At 36.1% G+C, this 16,418-nt stretch overlaps 2 protein-coding genes across 6 annotated transcripts in view; both read right to left on the reverse strand.

Moving 5' to 3' along the window:
• LOC107590699 (ras-associating and dilute domain-containing protein) overlaps nt 1–1,148 on the reverse strand; it is a 23,434-nt gene extending 22,286 nt beyond the window's left edge. Inside the window, exon 1 of one of the 4 annotated variants that reach the window (XM_016279601.1) lies at nt 1,028–1,148. The gene's annotated coding sequence lies outside the window, so the exon portion shown is untranslated. Of the gene's footprint in view, nt 1–628; nt 917–1,027 lie in introns of those variants that run through there. The other 3 variants (XM_016279600.1, XM_016279603.1, XM_016279602.1) reach the window with 3 other exon arrangements.
• A 4,899-nt stretch (nt 1,149–6,047) lies between these two features.
• LOC107590701 (monocyte to macrophage differentiation factor 2-like) lies at nt 6,048–16,378 on the reverse strand. Of its 2 annotated transcripts, XM_016279605.1 has the most exons (8): nt 15,666–16,378; nt 12,142–12,223; nt 10,012–10,172; nt 9,663–9,737; nt 9,045–9,146; nt 7,814–7,883; nt 7,540–7,729; nt 6,048–7,365 (listed from the first exon to the last, which is right to left on the reverse strand). In XM_016279605.1, the coding sequence occupies exons 1-8, from the start codon at nt 15,677–15,679 to the stop codon at nt 7,358–7,360; spliced, it is 702 nt and encodes a 233-aa protein (XP_016135091.1). In that variant the 5' UTR covers nt 15,680–16,378; the 3' UTR covers nt 6,048–7,357. The 2 variants fall into 2 exon arrangements, with proteins under 2 accessions (XP_016135091.1, XP_016135090.1); XM_016279604.1 differs by lacking the exon at nt 6,048–7,365 and having other exon boundaries at nt 7,447–7,729.
• Nucleotides 16,379–16,418: the final 40 nt, after the last annotated feature.

The following is a 16,418-nucleotide window of genomic DNA, read 5'->3' on the forward strand; positions in this document are numbered from 1 at the left end:
TCTTTGTAATTCATTGTAAGCCCCCTTTTGAGGCACGCGCAAGCGCACGAATGGGCTCCCCCAAAGTCCACGGTATAGTTCGAACACTGGATAGATAGATAGATAAACTGCAGAGATGAGTGTCTCCAATGCTGCAGACATGAGAAACACCTTCTAACAGAGAGAGAGAGAGAGAGAGAGAGAGAGAGAGAGAGACTGCATCAGCTAAAATCCCCACTACTCGGCAGTCTGAACGCAGACCATCTGCTCGTGCGTGAAAACACTTCACCGTACGCTCGTGAAGCCTATTCACAAACTGCATGTAGTTGACATGCTGCCCCTATTTAAATAATCTATCTGTCCACAGGTACTGCGTACATCTAAAGTATTCATTTGTTCCCTTTTTGCATTCTTCTGTTATGCACACAATGATTTAAACAACCCGTTTTATGATTCTTAAAGGTGCAGGACATTGAATGCGAATGGATAATTTAACATTCCTAAACATTTTGTACTAGACTGTAGTGTAACTGCGCGTGATTAAGATCGGTAGTTTTTAAAAGACGTACAATAAAAAAAAAGTTTCATTTTTTTGTTGTTGAAAATACTTACAAAAACATCAAACTCAAGGTTGCAGAGTATGCCTTACCTGTCGAGCGCGTTTTATTCCCCGTTTGCGGAAGAGACGCTCATTTGGAGGCATTCATTTTAAAGAAGCGCGTCGGGCTACTGCGGGTCTCCACTAGCAACGGCGCGAGCCAACAAAGGCACCTGCTCGCGAGTCCTAATCCGCTTGTGCTTCTTAACGGGGCTCCGCCAGCCAGTCTCAGAGCTCTGATCCCTCACAAGCCGCTCGCTTGACTCCTATTATTGACATTTGCCAGTATTTCGTCTTGTTCATATGTTAAATTAGCTCTACGGCCCGGTGGGCTACAGTTTAGGTCCGCCCAGTCACTGTCATGTAATGCGACAACGTCTACCTGTACAGAGGTGTCAAACATGCATCAGTATAGAGAAATCTGTTGGTAGTATGTTCGGAATGATTTACCTGCTGGTTTTATGTTTCGATGCTCTTCTTGGGCAGTCGTTGGAGCTGTTTATCCCTTTTCCCCTTCTTTATTTGCCCGTCTCCACTGGCTACACTAGTCTGCATGCTTCGGCGTGTGCATTCCCTGAGCCGACTGCAGCCGGAAAAAGCCGAACCGAGAACTCCAAGCTCTCGCGTATTGTTACACTTGCAATGTAATAGATGTTTAGGCAGGCGGTATGCTGTATGGGACAAACATGCAGTCTGTTCCGGGCTGTAATGTTTTTCAACTTTGCTGTCGATTGAGAAAAATCTGGAAAACGTGTCGTGAGTTTAGACACGACAGTAGCCTAAGCTACAACACACTAACTGCGCATCTATCCCTCACAGACTCGTTTTCATTTGCGAGAATAACACCATTGTGACTACCGGCCAACTATAAATATTTTAAAATAAACGTGTTTTAAATATAGGCCTACTACTGACCAAAATGAATTCAATGTTGATGTGATGAACACCTGGTTGCTCATCTACAACACCTTTCTTAACTTGAGGGGCCCTTGTGAAAAAGAAGTGCGCTTAATTGTATTTAATGTAGGCCTAGGCTGCACTTGTAGTGCACTTCAAATCTTAAAAGTATATATTTAAAAATATACTTGCATGTAATATTACTGAAATAAAAAGGCCACATAAGTGTAGATTCATAAGAGAGTACACACACTTCAGTATACACACTTTTAAAAAGTGCAATATGTTAAATTGTCATATTTGATGTTTTACCTTTTAAAACATAGAAGTACATAGAAGTACACTTATTTTGATGTGTTGACTAACATACTAAAGCTAGTTTTATTTAATATTATAATATTTTTTAATAATATTAAAAGGCCCAAAACTGCAACTTCATCTGCAAATGTGTAATTACAAATATATTTAAATACATGACATAAAGGTTTCAGTAATGACAGTATATATTTCAGTTTATACATTGTCAGTAGCCTACATTTGGAAGTGCATTTTAACCATACTTAATACAATAATTATGAGACAACAGAATTATGAAATTACATGTAAAGATGTAAATGGGTCAAAAACAGCACTCTTAAGTTCAACTAATTGCATAGGCTACTATATGCAAACTACATTTTCATTTAATTGCAAATAGCATAAAATGTCTGAAAACATTATTCATTTTGAAAACATCTACACACACACACACACACACACACACACACACACACACATATATATATATATATATATATATAGGCCTATATATATATTAAGCATATTATTCTAAAGTGTACTTCTTTACACAAGGGGGCTCTTTCACCAAAAGGGGTCATCCACTAAAAATACTACACCGGTTGATGAAAAGTCATTCCAAAATTTGGGTATACTGTACCTTTTGGTGTCACTATGTGTGCAAATGCATAGTCTGGTTCAGCTCTAGTGAGCTATATTCCGATGGCTATGATCCATATTTATCTACTCGCTGTTTCTGAAAAAAATAAAAATAAGGAGAGAACACCCATACTGTGAAAGAAAACACTCACATTCATAGCATTCATATAAAACTATGAATAGTCTACTTAACAATAGGCCTACATACTAGCATTATTTCAATACCATGTTAAATGTTAGGCCCATACCCATTATTCTTTCTGGTGAGTGAGTTAATGTATTAATTAATTTGTTCAATTTTAGTACAGTATTACTTATTTCGGCTGTACTATTTGATAGTTTATTAGAAACTGCAGTTAAAATAATGTAGGCTAAGTGAGAAGTCAAAACGGTTTTACATTGTCAAATACAATGGTTAAAGAATGGATGTTATGCAAATGTTCATAAGGGATATTGGGAATAGCCATTTAATGTAATTTGGGCAGTTTACTGAAAATGTCTGTTAAGAACATGGCAGATCTCTATGAATAATTCAGTCCAGTGGAATGACTAATAGATATGTAGTTTCCTGAGGGTGTAAAGTGGGGCCCTCTACTGGGACATTCAGCAGATCAGAAAGAAGCATACACTCATTCAAATCCCAGGACATTTTGGCTCACTGAAGACATTTGTACATGCAACATTAATGTTTTAATCTGTAGGCTGTGGGTAGAATGGATTGATCCCTGATATAAAACTGAATAAGCATTTAGAGCAAATGCTGCATTTTGTCAAAACGTTGTCATTCTTTCAAAGCCTGTACTAAAAAATACAGAAAATGATCACAAGGCGGTAACAAAGAAATCAAACCAAACTACAATGCGACATCTAGTGACAGGGAGGTGGAACTGCTGGCTGAGATATTACAGCACAATGATATAATACAGATTGTAAATTTCATTTGTACAGAATTTTGACATGATCGATAAAACATGATTTAATTGAAGGCATATGAAATGACATTTACATCAAATGTTAAGAAATGTCTATTTCAGTATACAACTGTATTCAACATGAACTTTTTACAGTAAAAAGTATTATAAGAAGGCTTGAACAATGTAATAAATAATCGGTTCAAAAGCGTGTATAAAATTACAACAGTGTTCAAGGATTTTTTTTTCATTCTTAGCATTTATTGATCAACCCACAGACATACAAAATACATAGAATGCAGGACTCAAATAATGAGAGAAGGACATTTCCTTGATAAAAAGCATTGGTATGAAATAACATGGTCTTAATACAAATACAAAAACTGGGGCAATACAAACATTGCCGCAAAATCACAATCACAAATACCTTCATGTGAAAGGTTCACTTTTTAATCAGCAGAATGGCTAACAACACGAAGCCTTGAACTGTTCTGAAACACACCTAGAAAAGGCACACATGATATTTACAGTGAGGTCAGGGTTAGGTTTCAAGTGGATTCGGTTTCAATATAGGACTCAGTAATTTTACTGAATTAATATTTTTCATAACTCAAGGAGAGGTAGGCAGCCTGACGTATGAAAGTTTGGTGTCAAGTATCATGAACAGACTTTGCCGAATTCTACATTATACATAATTTAAGTAAGATTTGTCAGGGCAAACCAGCTTTAAACTGTGCAATTATTTGGTTGCAGTGTATCTTATTTTGGCTTTGAGTCAGAAGTAAACCATATGCTTTTAATCATTTTAGCATGTTAAAACCACCAGCCATCCAGCATATTCTAGTGACTCAAAAGTATGAGGAAGGACTTTTGTACATTCAGCGTGCACTCTAACTAGCTAACACAACTCCTCAAGCATCACACGAGTTTCCATACATTTTTTACTAAACTCAAGGTCAAAGGAAATCTAAATGTATTAATCTCAGGCTGACTGGCAGTGAAAGCTGTATAATGGATGTAAACTTCATAAACCCCCAAACAAACACTTTGTCATAAAGCATAATACACCAAACAAAGATACTTAAACAGATAAAAAATGATCAACAATGGTAAAAACAGAACACTTAATACAACAGAATAACAAAAGTCTTAAATAATTTAGAAACATACATAAACTCATTCTACCACTGGTTCAAAAATGATTTAGATATTATACTTAGACAAGACAGAGAGCAGAAGCAATTTCAAGTTCAAACTGAAACCTTATTCATTTTAGTCACAAACAGCCCTTACTATCATCTAAATCCTTAAGAGAGCAAAAACATATCTGACAGAGTGTTACAACACTAAAAGCGTAAACACATGTTCACTTACTAAGGCGAGGTGTTTCAATAGCATACACATTTGTGACCCTGGACCACAAAACCAGTCTTAAGTCGCTGGGGTATATTTGTAGCAATAGCCAAAAATACATTGTATGGGTCAAAATGATTGATTTTTCTTTTATGCCAAAAATCATTAGGATATTAAGTAAAGATAATGTACCATAAATATATTTTGTAAATTTCCTACCATAAATATATCAAAACTAAATTTTTTATTAGCAATATGCATTGCTAAGCACTTCATTTTGGACAATTTTAAAGGCGATTTTCTCAATATTTAGATTTTTTTGCACCCTCAGATTCCAGATTTTCAAATAGTCGTATCTCTGCCAAATATTGTCCTATCCTAACAAACCATACATCAATGGAAAGCTTATCTATTCAACTTTCAGATGATGTATAAATCTCAATATCCAAAAATTGACCCTTATGACTGGTTTTATGGTCCAGGGTCATATTTCAGCTGAAATTCACTCATCATCAAATAAAACATCTTTATCAAAAAGAGATGCTTGCGAAATGTTCAATCTTAGCACAGCAACCATAAATATCAACACTATAATGAATTTGTAGCTTGTGTACACATAGATTACAACTACTGACCAAACACTTTCTATATTCACAATACATTAAATACTATTTTTTAAGATGTACAACAATAAATACACGTTTTATTCAAATATTCTGTTACAACTGGTAACTATTAAGAGTTTTATATGATTGTAAAGGCCATACAAATTTAAATACGTGTTTAATAGACTTCAGTTTAGTAGTCTGAGAGGTAAAAACTGCAGCCTTGTTGTTTCTGCGTCAAACTTGACTTGACAATCTGTAGCTGTAACAACCAACGTGCCCCTGATCACCTATTAGCCCTGATTAAAAATACAACAATGTTCAAGTTTATTTTCGATGTTAAACAGTTATTAAAATATGCATGGCCTAAGGGAGTGCACCAAAAATGGAATGCTTAAGAAATTGTGATTGTACCAACCAGTGAGATGGCAACCCTGAGAGCAAATGCTTTGGCTGATCAGTCCAATAAACAGATGGCTAATTTACAAACCTTGACCAGTGGTAAACACTGAAGCTAAGATGGTAAGTGTGCTAATTGTGTATTATAGTTCTTACAAAAGTGAAAATTCTGCCATCATTTACACCCTCATGTTGCTCCAAACTCAGACCTGTGAGAGATAACCTTGAAATTGCGATAAAAAAAGTGGCAATTGTAAGTTTATATCTCACAATTCTGCGGGTTTTTTTTCTTCTTCTTATAATTACAAGAGAAAAAGTCCAAATTGTGAGACAAAAAGTTGCAATTACCTTTTTTATCCTGTGGCGGAAAAAAGCCTGCATAAAAAAAGAGCAGCCTAAACATTTAATTTAAAGAAGAATTTAAAAATGCAGGTATGGAACAAAACATGGCTGAGTAAATGATGACAGTTTTCAGTTTTGGGTGAATTGTTTCTTTAATGACTCTCAAACTAATTTGGGGTGAATCTGACTAAAGTCAGTACATCAATATTCTCTCAAAATGTAGTTTATACTCCTGTTTGTGAAACCTTTAAATGATTAAGGCAAATAGCTGTCAACTTTCAGTGTATATGTTTTTATACCCTATTAAGTGCTCATATAAAATGATCCATAATACAACATCTACAGCAGCTGTAAATTGAAATGAATAAATAACATCTTCGATAAAACACTTTTTTGTTTTCAGATTTTCACTGAAATGGAATGCAGTAAAATGGGCAAAAGCCTTTAAACTGGCCCCATGCAAGTCTCAATATACTGTTAAAACTGTAAAAAATGAGCTATTTCTCTATGACCCAACCCTCAAAAGTATTTTTTGTTGGTGTAAGCCTATAATGTAGTCAAGTTGAGACAGTCATTTAATATTATTATTAAACAATATTTTTACTTGATTAATACCAATTAATAGACGTTACCATGAAGCACATTTTAAAATGACCAGAAAAGAAAAAAAACAGTGCACAATCATAATATAAGAATCTAAACTTTTCCATTAAACCATGAAATCAGATGACCTGTCCAGGTAAATCTTTTCCTGGACATTGTCATCAAGCACTTATGGCATTTTCCAAAGACATTACACACCCAAAAATGCAACAGACTAGCACTAGACTAGAAGCATGGAGAATTGATACTGTGTACTGTACAGTAATATGAAATGAACTCATATTTCTCACATAAATAAGAATATCTCCACACTGGCAGTTGCAGGATTAGTAGAATAATCCCAAGTCGGTTTAAAAACCCTACAGAAATACCTTTAAACTGTAGTCAAGTAATTACAAACCAGGGGTGCGTTTCCCAAAAGCAACTATGGTCACAAGTTCCATCGTTACCGATAGAGTTCAATGCAACTTGCAACCATAGTTAGCTAGTGATGCTTTTGGGAAACATACCTCAGGTTAAGTGTTTTTACAAATATCTGGCAGTGCTTTTAACTTTGCTCTGTACCTTTTTAAAAAATTGTAAACCTTCATGTAATACGTCCATAATTTTCCAAGAAACGTTCTTGTTCTGGATCCTTTATCAGTCTCAGGATTGCACATGGCATCAGGTCCAAAATGACCCCTGCTGCTTGTAGTCTCACAAAGGCTAGATGTAATTTCTGTTGTATGTGCTAGTTAAAGACCTATTAATAAGTGACAAGAATTACATCAGTCAAACCATTCGCTAGCAAAAACACAACAGAAAAATAAAACAATTCGGTTTATGCTTTTAGTAGAAATTTAGCACTTCAGTGGCAAATATATATTCAAATGATTTTGTGGTTAGGTGTATGCATATGTGTGTCACCGGGCCGTACTGGTTGGTTGATTGACAGGTGTGTACAGGTACTTCCAGATGGCATAGTAATGGATGCCTGATCCCATTGCAACAAAGAGGTGCCATATAGCGTGAGCAAAGGGCACTATTCCATCGCTTTTAAAGAACACCATGCCCAACACATAACACCCACCACCAACCAACAGCTCACACAGACCTGACCTGTCTGCCTATAAAGAAAACAGACAGACACTGAATTAATTTCTAATTAGTCTGTTGTGACATTTTCAATTCATAGGCGTTCATTTTCTTACCATAGAGAGGATAACGAGAGCGGGGAAAACACCCATTGCTATGTAACAGATCAGCTCTACAACTTTAAACCTGTAACACAAAGGATGCAAGAAACATGTTCACCTGTAGAGCAGAAAAGTACAGTTTTGTTTCAAAACCTGTTTCAAGTAATATGTATTTATGTTTTAGATTTTTCTCTCTCTAGATTTTTCAAATGATATGTATCATGTTTAAAATTTGAAGATTTACTTCCCCTCGGACCATGATGTAGATGAGTTTGTTCCTTCATCAGAACATATTTGGAGAAATTTTGCATTATCACACATTATAGAATTATGGACTCATATTAGGGCAGAAGTGATGGTTTAAAGTTAAAAAGCCTAGCAGCCTTTCACTTCATTTGACAGACTAGAGTTGTGTTGTGGATTATTGTGAGATTTGTATCAGCTGTTTGAACTCTCATTCTGACGGCACCCATTCACTGCAGTGGTTCCATTGGTGAGCAAGTGATGTAATTCAATTCCTTCAAACCCGATGAAGTTCCGATGAAGAAACAAACTCATTTACATCTTGGATAGATTGAGTTTGAGTACATTTTCAGCAAATTAACTAATCCTTTAATGCACCTATCAAAATAATAATAATAAAAAAAGCAGTCAAATGTAAAATAACAAAAAAAAATAGTATTTTATTTAACTTACGATCTGCAAAGGAGTGGAAGAAAAATGGAAATCAGGTTTAGTCATAAAATAATGTCTTCACAATCAATCATACATGTGAAAATCGTCTGAGAACTGAACAAATAGGTGTAACCTGGTTCAGAGGAAGATAGGAATTATGTCTTTGTGGCAATTTTTCTGCTTACAATAATTCTTCACCTTACAAATTGTAGCAAAATGCAAAAATTAAATTAAAAAAATATAATAAAATGCACATCATATTCTGTGAAAAACTGTGATGTGTCAGAGCAAAACAGGCACTACTTTTGGTATCAGCACCTCAAAATTAGTAAGAAACAAGTATTTGATTTAATTCAGCAAATATGATGCAGGGTGATGTAATCAAAACATTTGAAAAATCTGTTATTTCTTACAAAAATCTAATTTTGTAAATCTAAAATTGGCATTGAAATGTCATTGAAAATGGTCAATATGTGACAGAAAAATTTGCCTTGTTTCTTTCTATTTGACCTTTTGGAAATCTAACATTTAGAAATGAACACTCTTAATCATTTGTCAAACACAAGCTCACCTTTCATGGAAGAAGAACACATAGGCAGTTCCTCCAGAGGCCATCACCCAGACAACCCAACGCATGTGGGCAGCCCATGGACCAAGATCCCGCAGTGTCAGCCTGCCATAAATCCATTAGATCCTTAATTAATGGTACTTTCAAAATCAAACTATCTGTGAAAGTCTCACAGTTTGATTCAGGGTACTGTCAATTTGGATAAAGAAGTCTTCCAAATAAATACATGTAAAAGTATAATTGAAATGTATAACTCAAAGCTATGCAACTGGGTAACAAGTAGGACAAGTTAAAACAACTAAAACCCAATTTCTGTGAACTTTTAAATACAGTCAATTCAACTGAATAACAAAATGTACTAAATTTAGGCACCAAATCATTTTTTTACAAAATTATTGGTGCTCCAATGAGGGACATTTTTCTATAGAAAAAGAATCTTTGTCACCATCAGAAGCCTATTTCTGCTAAAAGAAAAAAAAACACTCCCCATTCACACAGCTTAGTGAAAACAAACTGAAAAATATTGGCACATGAACTCTTGGTCTTTACACTGTTATCCATCTCCCCGCCCGAAACTCTGTGTCAATTTATGACAGCCCAACACAAATTACATGAGCTCACCACGGTGTGTAGGACGCTGCAATAAAGAAATAGATCACCATCCTGTCGCACATGTGGAAACAGTGCTCAACTGATCTAAAAAGTAAAGCAGCACTTATTAGATTTCACTTCTCAAGTACATGTGTAATTAATAACGGGTAAAAAGCTGGATTATCAGTTAGGGCTGAAAGATGATATGAACACAAGTACACACAAATGCTTCCAGCTACACAAGCTCAAATTCATGACACGAAACAAAACACACTTGCAGCTCACTAGAAAGACATTCATGTTCAAGTGTCTGGATTCACATTACACAGACTGAAATGTACTAATCAAAAAGCTGATTTGGCTCATATGAAAGCCTTACCGGAGATGAGACTTTTTCCAGGAGACAGTATGGAAAACTGTGGATATAATGAAAAGGCTTGATAGTCCCGCTCCATACAGCCATGCTGAAATCTCCTCCCAGTGGTCATCAGATAAGAGGTACAACAAGATCCCACCCACAATGCTGGGAAAGATCCAGAGCTGAGAATAAAATACAGTCACAGATAATTTAAATACAACATGTTCATCAATGACATTAACTGTATAAATTAAACTGTATAATTTCAAAATTTGAAGCAAAAACAGAATAGCCTGACTTTAGCTTTGTGAAATTATGCTACATAAAAATTCTGCACGAGACAGAAACAGCAGAAGCTCTGAATGAGATGCAGATTCACTCTCTGACAGCAGGTGGCGCCTGACATGGCGCCATGTAAACTTTTCTGAAAACAGTCAGTTCCCCTCAGAAACACATCCATATAAAATTCAATATTTAGGATTTTCTTCCTATATTTCGCGAACGGAGCTGCTATGCCTGCAACAGTATTTTCTCCTCTTTGCGTCCGTCTTCAGCGTCTCTGACCTCTGTTAACGGCCGTTTAAAGACCAAATTTATTATAATATTAAAGTAATATTTCCATACAAATTACATTTTGAAAAAAATATTGCGATGTAGTCTGTGTGCAAGCATGGAACAGATAGTCTGAAATAAAAAAATGCCCAGTCAATCGGTGCATCTCTACTTCACTGTATAAATTAAATATAGATTAATAATTGTTAAAGCTACAAAGTTACTCGCCAAGACGGGTATTTTGACAATTTTTTTTATGTAGGCCTATTTGTCCGTTCAAACGCAAGAAAGACGCGGAAAGAAACTAAACTCGGGGCTCGGGCGTCAGAGACGCAGCTGTAGACAGACAGTAGCTACTGAATGGAGTTCTGTCAGGACCACTATCATCAAAGATAACTTACAATTAGCATACATTTTTAGGTTGGGGTTATGGTTCTGTTCTGGGCAACACTCCCTGCCCATCCATGCAGCCTAGCATGGATAGGAGCAGGGAGAGCATAAATAACCCCCCTAGGGTAAACTGAACAGAACCAACATTAATGATTAATGTAGCAGATATCATCAATGTTCTAAGTGATTATTTTATATATGAACATAATTCAGTGGTCTGACTCAAAAATAAATATCCAATGCCAAGTCCTGACTGGACGAGAGGAGGAGTTGGGGATGGAGGTGGGTGATTAGCTCTTGAGCAAAGCGATAGCTGCTGAATAATGACTGAAAGGACCTTATAAAGGGAATTATGACTGGTGTCGTATTCCTATAGGTAGATGTTGATCAGCTGAGTGTCAGCTGATGCGAGCTTGACTAACGTGACCTGCCAGAACTAACGCTACGCTCCATTTGTCTTTACGCCTTGCTGAAATGCTTTTAAATTGCTTGAATTTTTTGTTCTTTTAATTAGCAAGGCTTAAAAACATTGCAAATGATAAACTTTTTGTGACGACGCGGCAGTGGCTCGATCGGGCGAGTGACAAATCCGCCAACTGTCCCGTCTTTCGGGTAGTCCTTATTGTTGAGCCCTGTTCAAGGTTCAAGGTTTCTTTATACCCGAAGGTAAATTTGTTGTGCAGACAGGTAATTCGGCAATCCATACTTAAAACAATTCATAGAAACATTAACACAGGCTACTACATTATTTGAACATTTTTAAAAGTCATCTTCACACACCCCCACCCCCAAAAGCATAATAAATAATATCATCTGCTGCTATTTTTATTCATTAATTCTATGCTGCAGGTACACAAATATTCCTATATCGTTAAGAAGAAATGGCTTGACGTTAGAAACAACTTAATGATGGATTTGTTTATTACAAACACACAGTTTTTTGCTTCACAAGACGTTAAATTGATGGACTGGAGTCATGTGGATAACATGTGGATTATTGTGATGTTTTTATCAGCTGTTTGGACTCTCATTCTGACGACACCCATTCACTGCAGAGGATCAATTGGTGAGAAAGTGATGTAATGCTACATTTCTCCAAATCTATTCCGATGAAGAAACAACTCATCTACATCTTGAATGGCCTGAGGGTGAGTAAATTTTTTTCATTTTTGGGTGAACTATTCCTTTAAGATTGTAAACACAACTCACCGCATGTGTGGCACAGTTAGCAGCATGCTCATATTCTGTTGGCTGATATCTCTTATTAGATGGTGCACGACTGTTCATAAATCTAAAAAATAATAATAATAAATAAAGTGTTAGAAAATAAGGGATGAAGTGAAGCTAAGCAATGCAGAACTTAGCATTACCTACTTAAAGCATACTTAAAAGTACAGGTGCATCTCAATAAATTAGAATGTCATGGAAAAGTTCATTTATTTCAGTAATTCAACTCAAATTGTGAGTCCATTGGTGTTGTGCTGGTGTTGGTCCATTGTGTTTTTTGAAAACCAACGTCACTGCACCCGTTTACCAAGAAATTTTGGAGCACTTCATGCTGCCTTCTGCTGACCAGCTTTTTGAAGATGTTGATTTCATTTTCCAGCAGGATTTGGCACCTGCCCACACTGCCAAAAGCACCAAAAGTTGGTTAAATGACCATGGTGTTGGTGTGCTTGACTGGCCAGAAAACTCACCAGACCTGAACCCCATAGAGAATCTATGGGGTATTGTCAAGAGGAAAATGAGAAACAAGAGACCAAAAATGTAGATGAGCTGAAGGCCACTGTCAAAGAAACCTGGGCTTCCATACCACCTCAGCAGTGCCACAAACTGATCACCTCCATGCCACGCCAAATTGAGGCAGTAATTAAAGCAAAAGGAGCCCCTACCAAGTATTGAGTACATGTACAGTAAATGAACATACTTTCCAGAAGGCCAACAATTCACTAAAACATTTTTTTTTTATTGGTCTTATGAAGTATTCTAATTTGTTGAGATAGTGAATTGGTGGGTTTTTGTTAAATGTGAGCCAAAATCATCACAATTAAAAGAACCAAAGACTTAAACTACTTCAGTCTGTGTGCACTGAATTTATTTAATACACGAGTTTCAAAATTTCAGTTGAATTACTGAAATAAATGAACTTTTCCACGACATTCTAATTTATTGAGATGCACCTGTACATAGTGTTGTTTAACAAAGTCGGTTCAATTAAAATGGTCACTTCTATAAAAAATTAAACAATTCTGTAACTCAACATATAGGCCTATTGTTATGGTTACTAATGTCACCACACATTTCACTTACTTCGACATGATATACAGATGCAACTGATGCATGAAAATGAAAATCAGCTTTTTCCAATAAAATTATAGAAAAACTTGATTTGAAAAGATATGATTTTGTGTTTTTTTTTAATTAAATACATGCATTATTGCATTGTTTTATTGTAATTGATAATGAGTTAGTCACCACATAGGTCAAATTATCATTTGACTGATAACTAATAACTTTTGCAGTTGGCAGGCAGTGGCTGGTAACCATGGAGAACCACAGCAGAAGAGTCTTTCATCCTTACACACCAGAGCCGTTGAGAGAGTGCTGATGTCACGGTTGTCATGGAAACATGAGACTGGTACGGAAAAGGAATGAGGCTGTGCGTAGTTTCTTTTTTTCTTCCTCCCTTGTACCACAAAAGTGTCACTTTGAATTCAAAACCATATACGTCATCTTTCTGCCAAGAAACTCCAGAAGAATAAACAGTGTTCTAAGAAATGTGATGTAGAGATGGACATTATGTGCCAATTCAGTAATGTAGTACAACTAACTGCACTTTAACTAGGATGAATATTACATAATGTTTCTAAATGTCCGTCACACATGTTCATGTTTAGAGGGGTTGCGAAAGAGATTTATGGAGAAGCTATTGCCAGAACAATAAAAAGAATAACAGCAGTTGTGTGACCACAGTAGGCTATAGACTGAAATCTGCAATTAGGTCAAACAAAATTGATCTGACTTGCATGGATGTGATTCTTAATGACCACATCTAGTTCAACACATATAACCAATATCTGTCCTAATTTCCATTGTTAATAACCCAGAGAACATTGCCTAAATTTGTTCTTGTATTCATTATGGTCACCAGTGTTGGGGAAAGTTACTTTTAAAAGTAATGCATTACAATATTGCGTTACTCCCTAAAAAAGTAACTAACTACGTTACTTAGTTACTTTTTATGGAAAGTAATGCGTTATATTACTTTTGCGTTACTTTTTAAATATAAGCAGGGCTTGATTGTTTTTAATATAAGAAGTTCCATTTATAGCAAATATAAAAGCCCTTTCACACCAAAAAGTGTAATGAATAAACCTCAGGCTGAAGCAAAAGTAAATTAACGTCTGTACAGTAGAACGCAGGAGAAGAAACACTCTTCAGCAATAAAAAAACAAAGCACAACTGTTAGTTTCTCTAAAGTCATTTTTGCTTATTTGCTTAAAGTCAGCACCAAAGATATTGGTTAATAAAATGGGATTAGATACATTTGTGTTATTTAACAAATTTAATTATTGCAGGTTTGTGTCATATTCTGAGTTTGCATTTCACTGGTTGAATTCATTTTGATGAATTCTAAATCTGTGTTTTTGTGAATGGGACATCATGTTCACACAGCGCACACAGTGCCTCTGTACTCCCGATTTCTCCCAATATAGGGACAGGAGACTCAGTCAATAAATGGGAAAACAAAGTAACTGGCATTACTTTTTTGAAAAAGTAACTCAGATATTTTCTTGTAAATTAAAAAAGTAATGCGTTACTTTACTAGTTACTTGAAAAAAGTAATCAGATTACGTAACTCGCGTTACTTGTAACACTGACGGTCACTGACTCAGCATTCACTAAAATATTCAAAAGAAAACAATGCCGTTAATAATCTTTTAGAGATGTTGGCCTAATATTTTGTTTTAAACACTGATGTAACTATAAAATATTTGTTAGATCTATATATAAATACATATACACACACACAGCTACACCTAGCGTTGTTGTTTTTTAATTCCTTCTAGTAGCCTGCCTAGACAGACATTTCAATTCATTGCCCGTATTAATTTAATTACTGTATTTTTTTTTAATGTCATGAATCCATAAACATTGAGCCTAAACGATCTTAACTTGAAACCGCAAGAGTCAGTCCAACATCACTCAAAATGTCTCTTCCTATTAGCACATCCTCTCGAAGCCAAGCCAGGGATAACGAACCAAACGGATCCAGATGTTAACTACTCGTACACGTTACTAAATCCCCGAGTTTGATCTTATATGCTTCAGGTGAACGTTTACGGTAGAATTTCAAGTCACAGCTGTTCGCCAAGCATCAAAACACCGTATTTTCTACCACTCCCTCAAACACATCAGTCAGCACGCAAACCTCTTCAGGGACCATCGCGGATTTTTTTGTGAGAATGATCAACACTCACAGGAAATCATCATACAACAGCATTCCTTGACTTTCAAGAATCGACACGTATTAAGTCCAGCGATAAATATGTCTTTTTTCCGTGCATGAAACGTTTAGCTTTTCTGTGGCGCGTGGGTGTCGCATTACAGGACAGCTCTAGCAAAAAAACAAACAAAAAAAACGACACCTCGGACAATAAGCTTACTCGCTACGTACAGACCTATCGCTAACTGAAGACATTTACGCCACCGACGGCGGCACGTTTACTCACCTTACAAGTCTCATTTAAAAGCGTAAATCCAACAGTTGCACTTGTCTAGAAACGTCTTGCATTTGATTCAGAGCTTATACGAAGAGCTCGTCTTTCAGACACACGCGAATCTATGAAAACTCGCTCCGAAATATCATTCGGGTGATGAACTACACAAAGCGAGCAGGAGTAATAATCCGGAAGTAGCATGTAACGGGCTCCGCAACCCGGTCTTCCTGCAGTCAGAAGCGAGTGGATCCGTGTAGACTGGTGGGTTTATACAATGTACGGTCTATTAGCTCAGCGGCCACACTCAATACTGGACGTATGCCATATGTTAAAGCACTTGCTAGCAAACTAAGGTTAAGCAGGTTTTTGCAAATCAAGTCAATTGATGAAGTTAAACCACCACAATTACACTGATTAATGAAGTGTAGCACCACTCCAGTATAAATCAAACAATAGTGACCTGATAGCCATGCACACCACAAGTTAAGGTTTATTCACACTTTTATTGAAGACATCCATCCAAACAGAAATGCATTCAAAACTCTAACACCATTTAAAAAGTTTCAAAGTTACATTTGCACATTAACATCCATGCAGAAGCCAGAGATCATATTCCAAAACGTATACCACCAAAAGGACTTCGGTCTTCTCGCATCTGCAAATAAAGACCAAGATGTAAAAGGTGCATCATATAAATGCATACATTGGATTGGCTGTGCGGTCTTAACCAGTTACGAGATGCACTTTAGTATGGTGTTCCGCACA

The sequence above is a fragment of the Sinocyclocheilus grahami genome, unplaced genomic scaffold (genome assembly GCF_001515645.1).
Source record: "Sinocyclocheilus grahami isolate Dianchi unplaced genomic scaffold, SAMN03320097.WGS_v1.1 scaffold132.1, whole genome shotgun sequence".
In the NCBI taxonomy this organism is placed as follows: Eukaryota; Metazoa; Chordata; class Actinopteri; order Cypriniformes; family Cyprinidae; genus Sinocyclocheilus; species Sinocyclocheilus grahami.

Coding starts and splice junctions, on each gene's coding strand:
- LOC107590701 (XM_016279604.1), bottom strand. Junction 9,738..10,011: donor TGGAAAAAGTCTCATCTCCG/GTAAGGCTTTCA, acceptor TTTACTTTTTAG/ATCAGTTGAGCACTGTTTCC. Junction 7,884..9,044: donor GTGTTCTTCTTCCATGAAAG/GTGAGCTTGTGT, acceptor TTTGTGTTACAG/GTTTAAAGTTGTAGAGCTGA.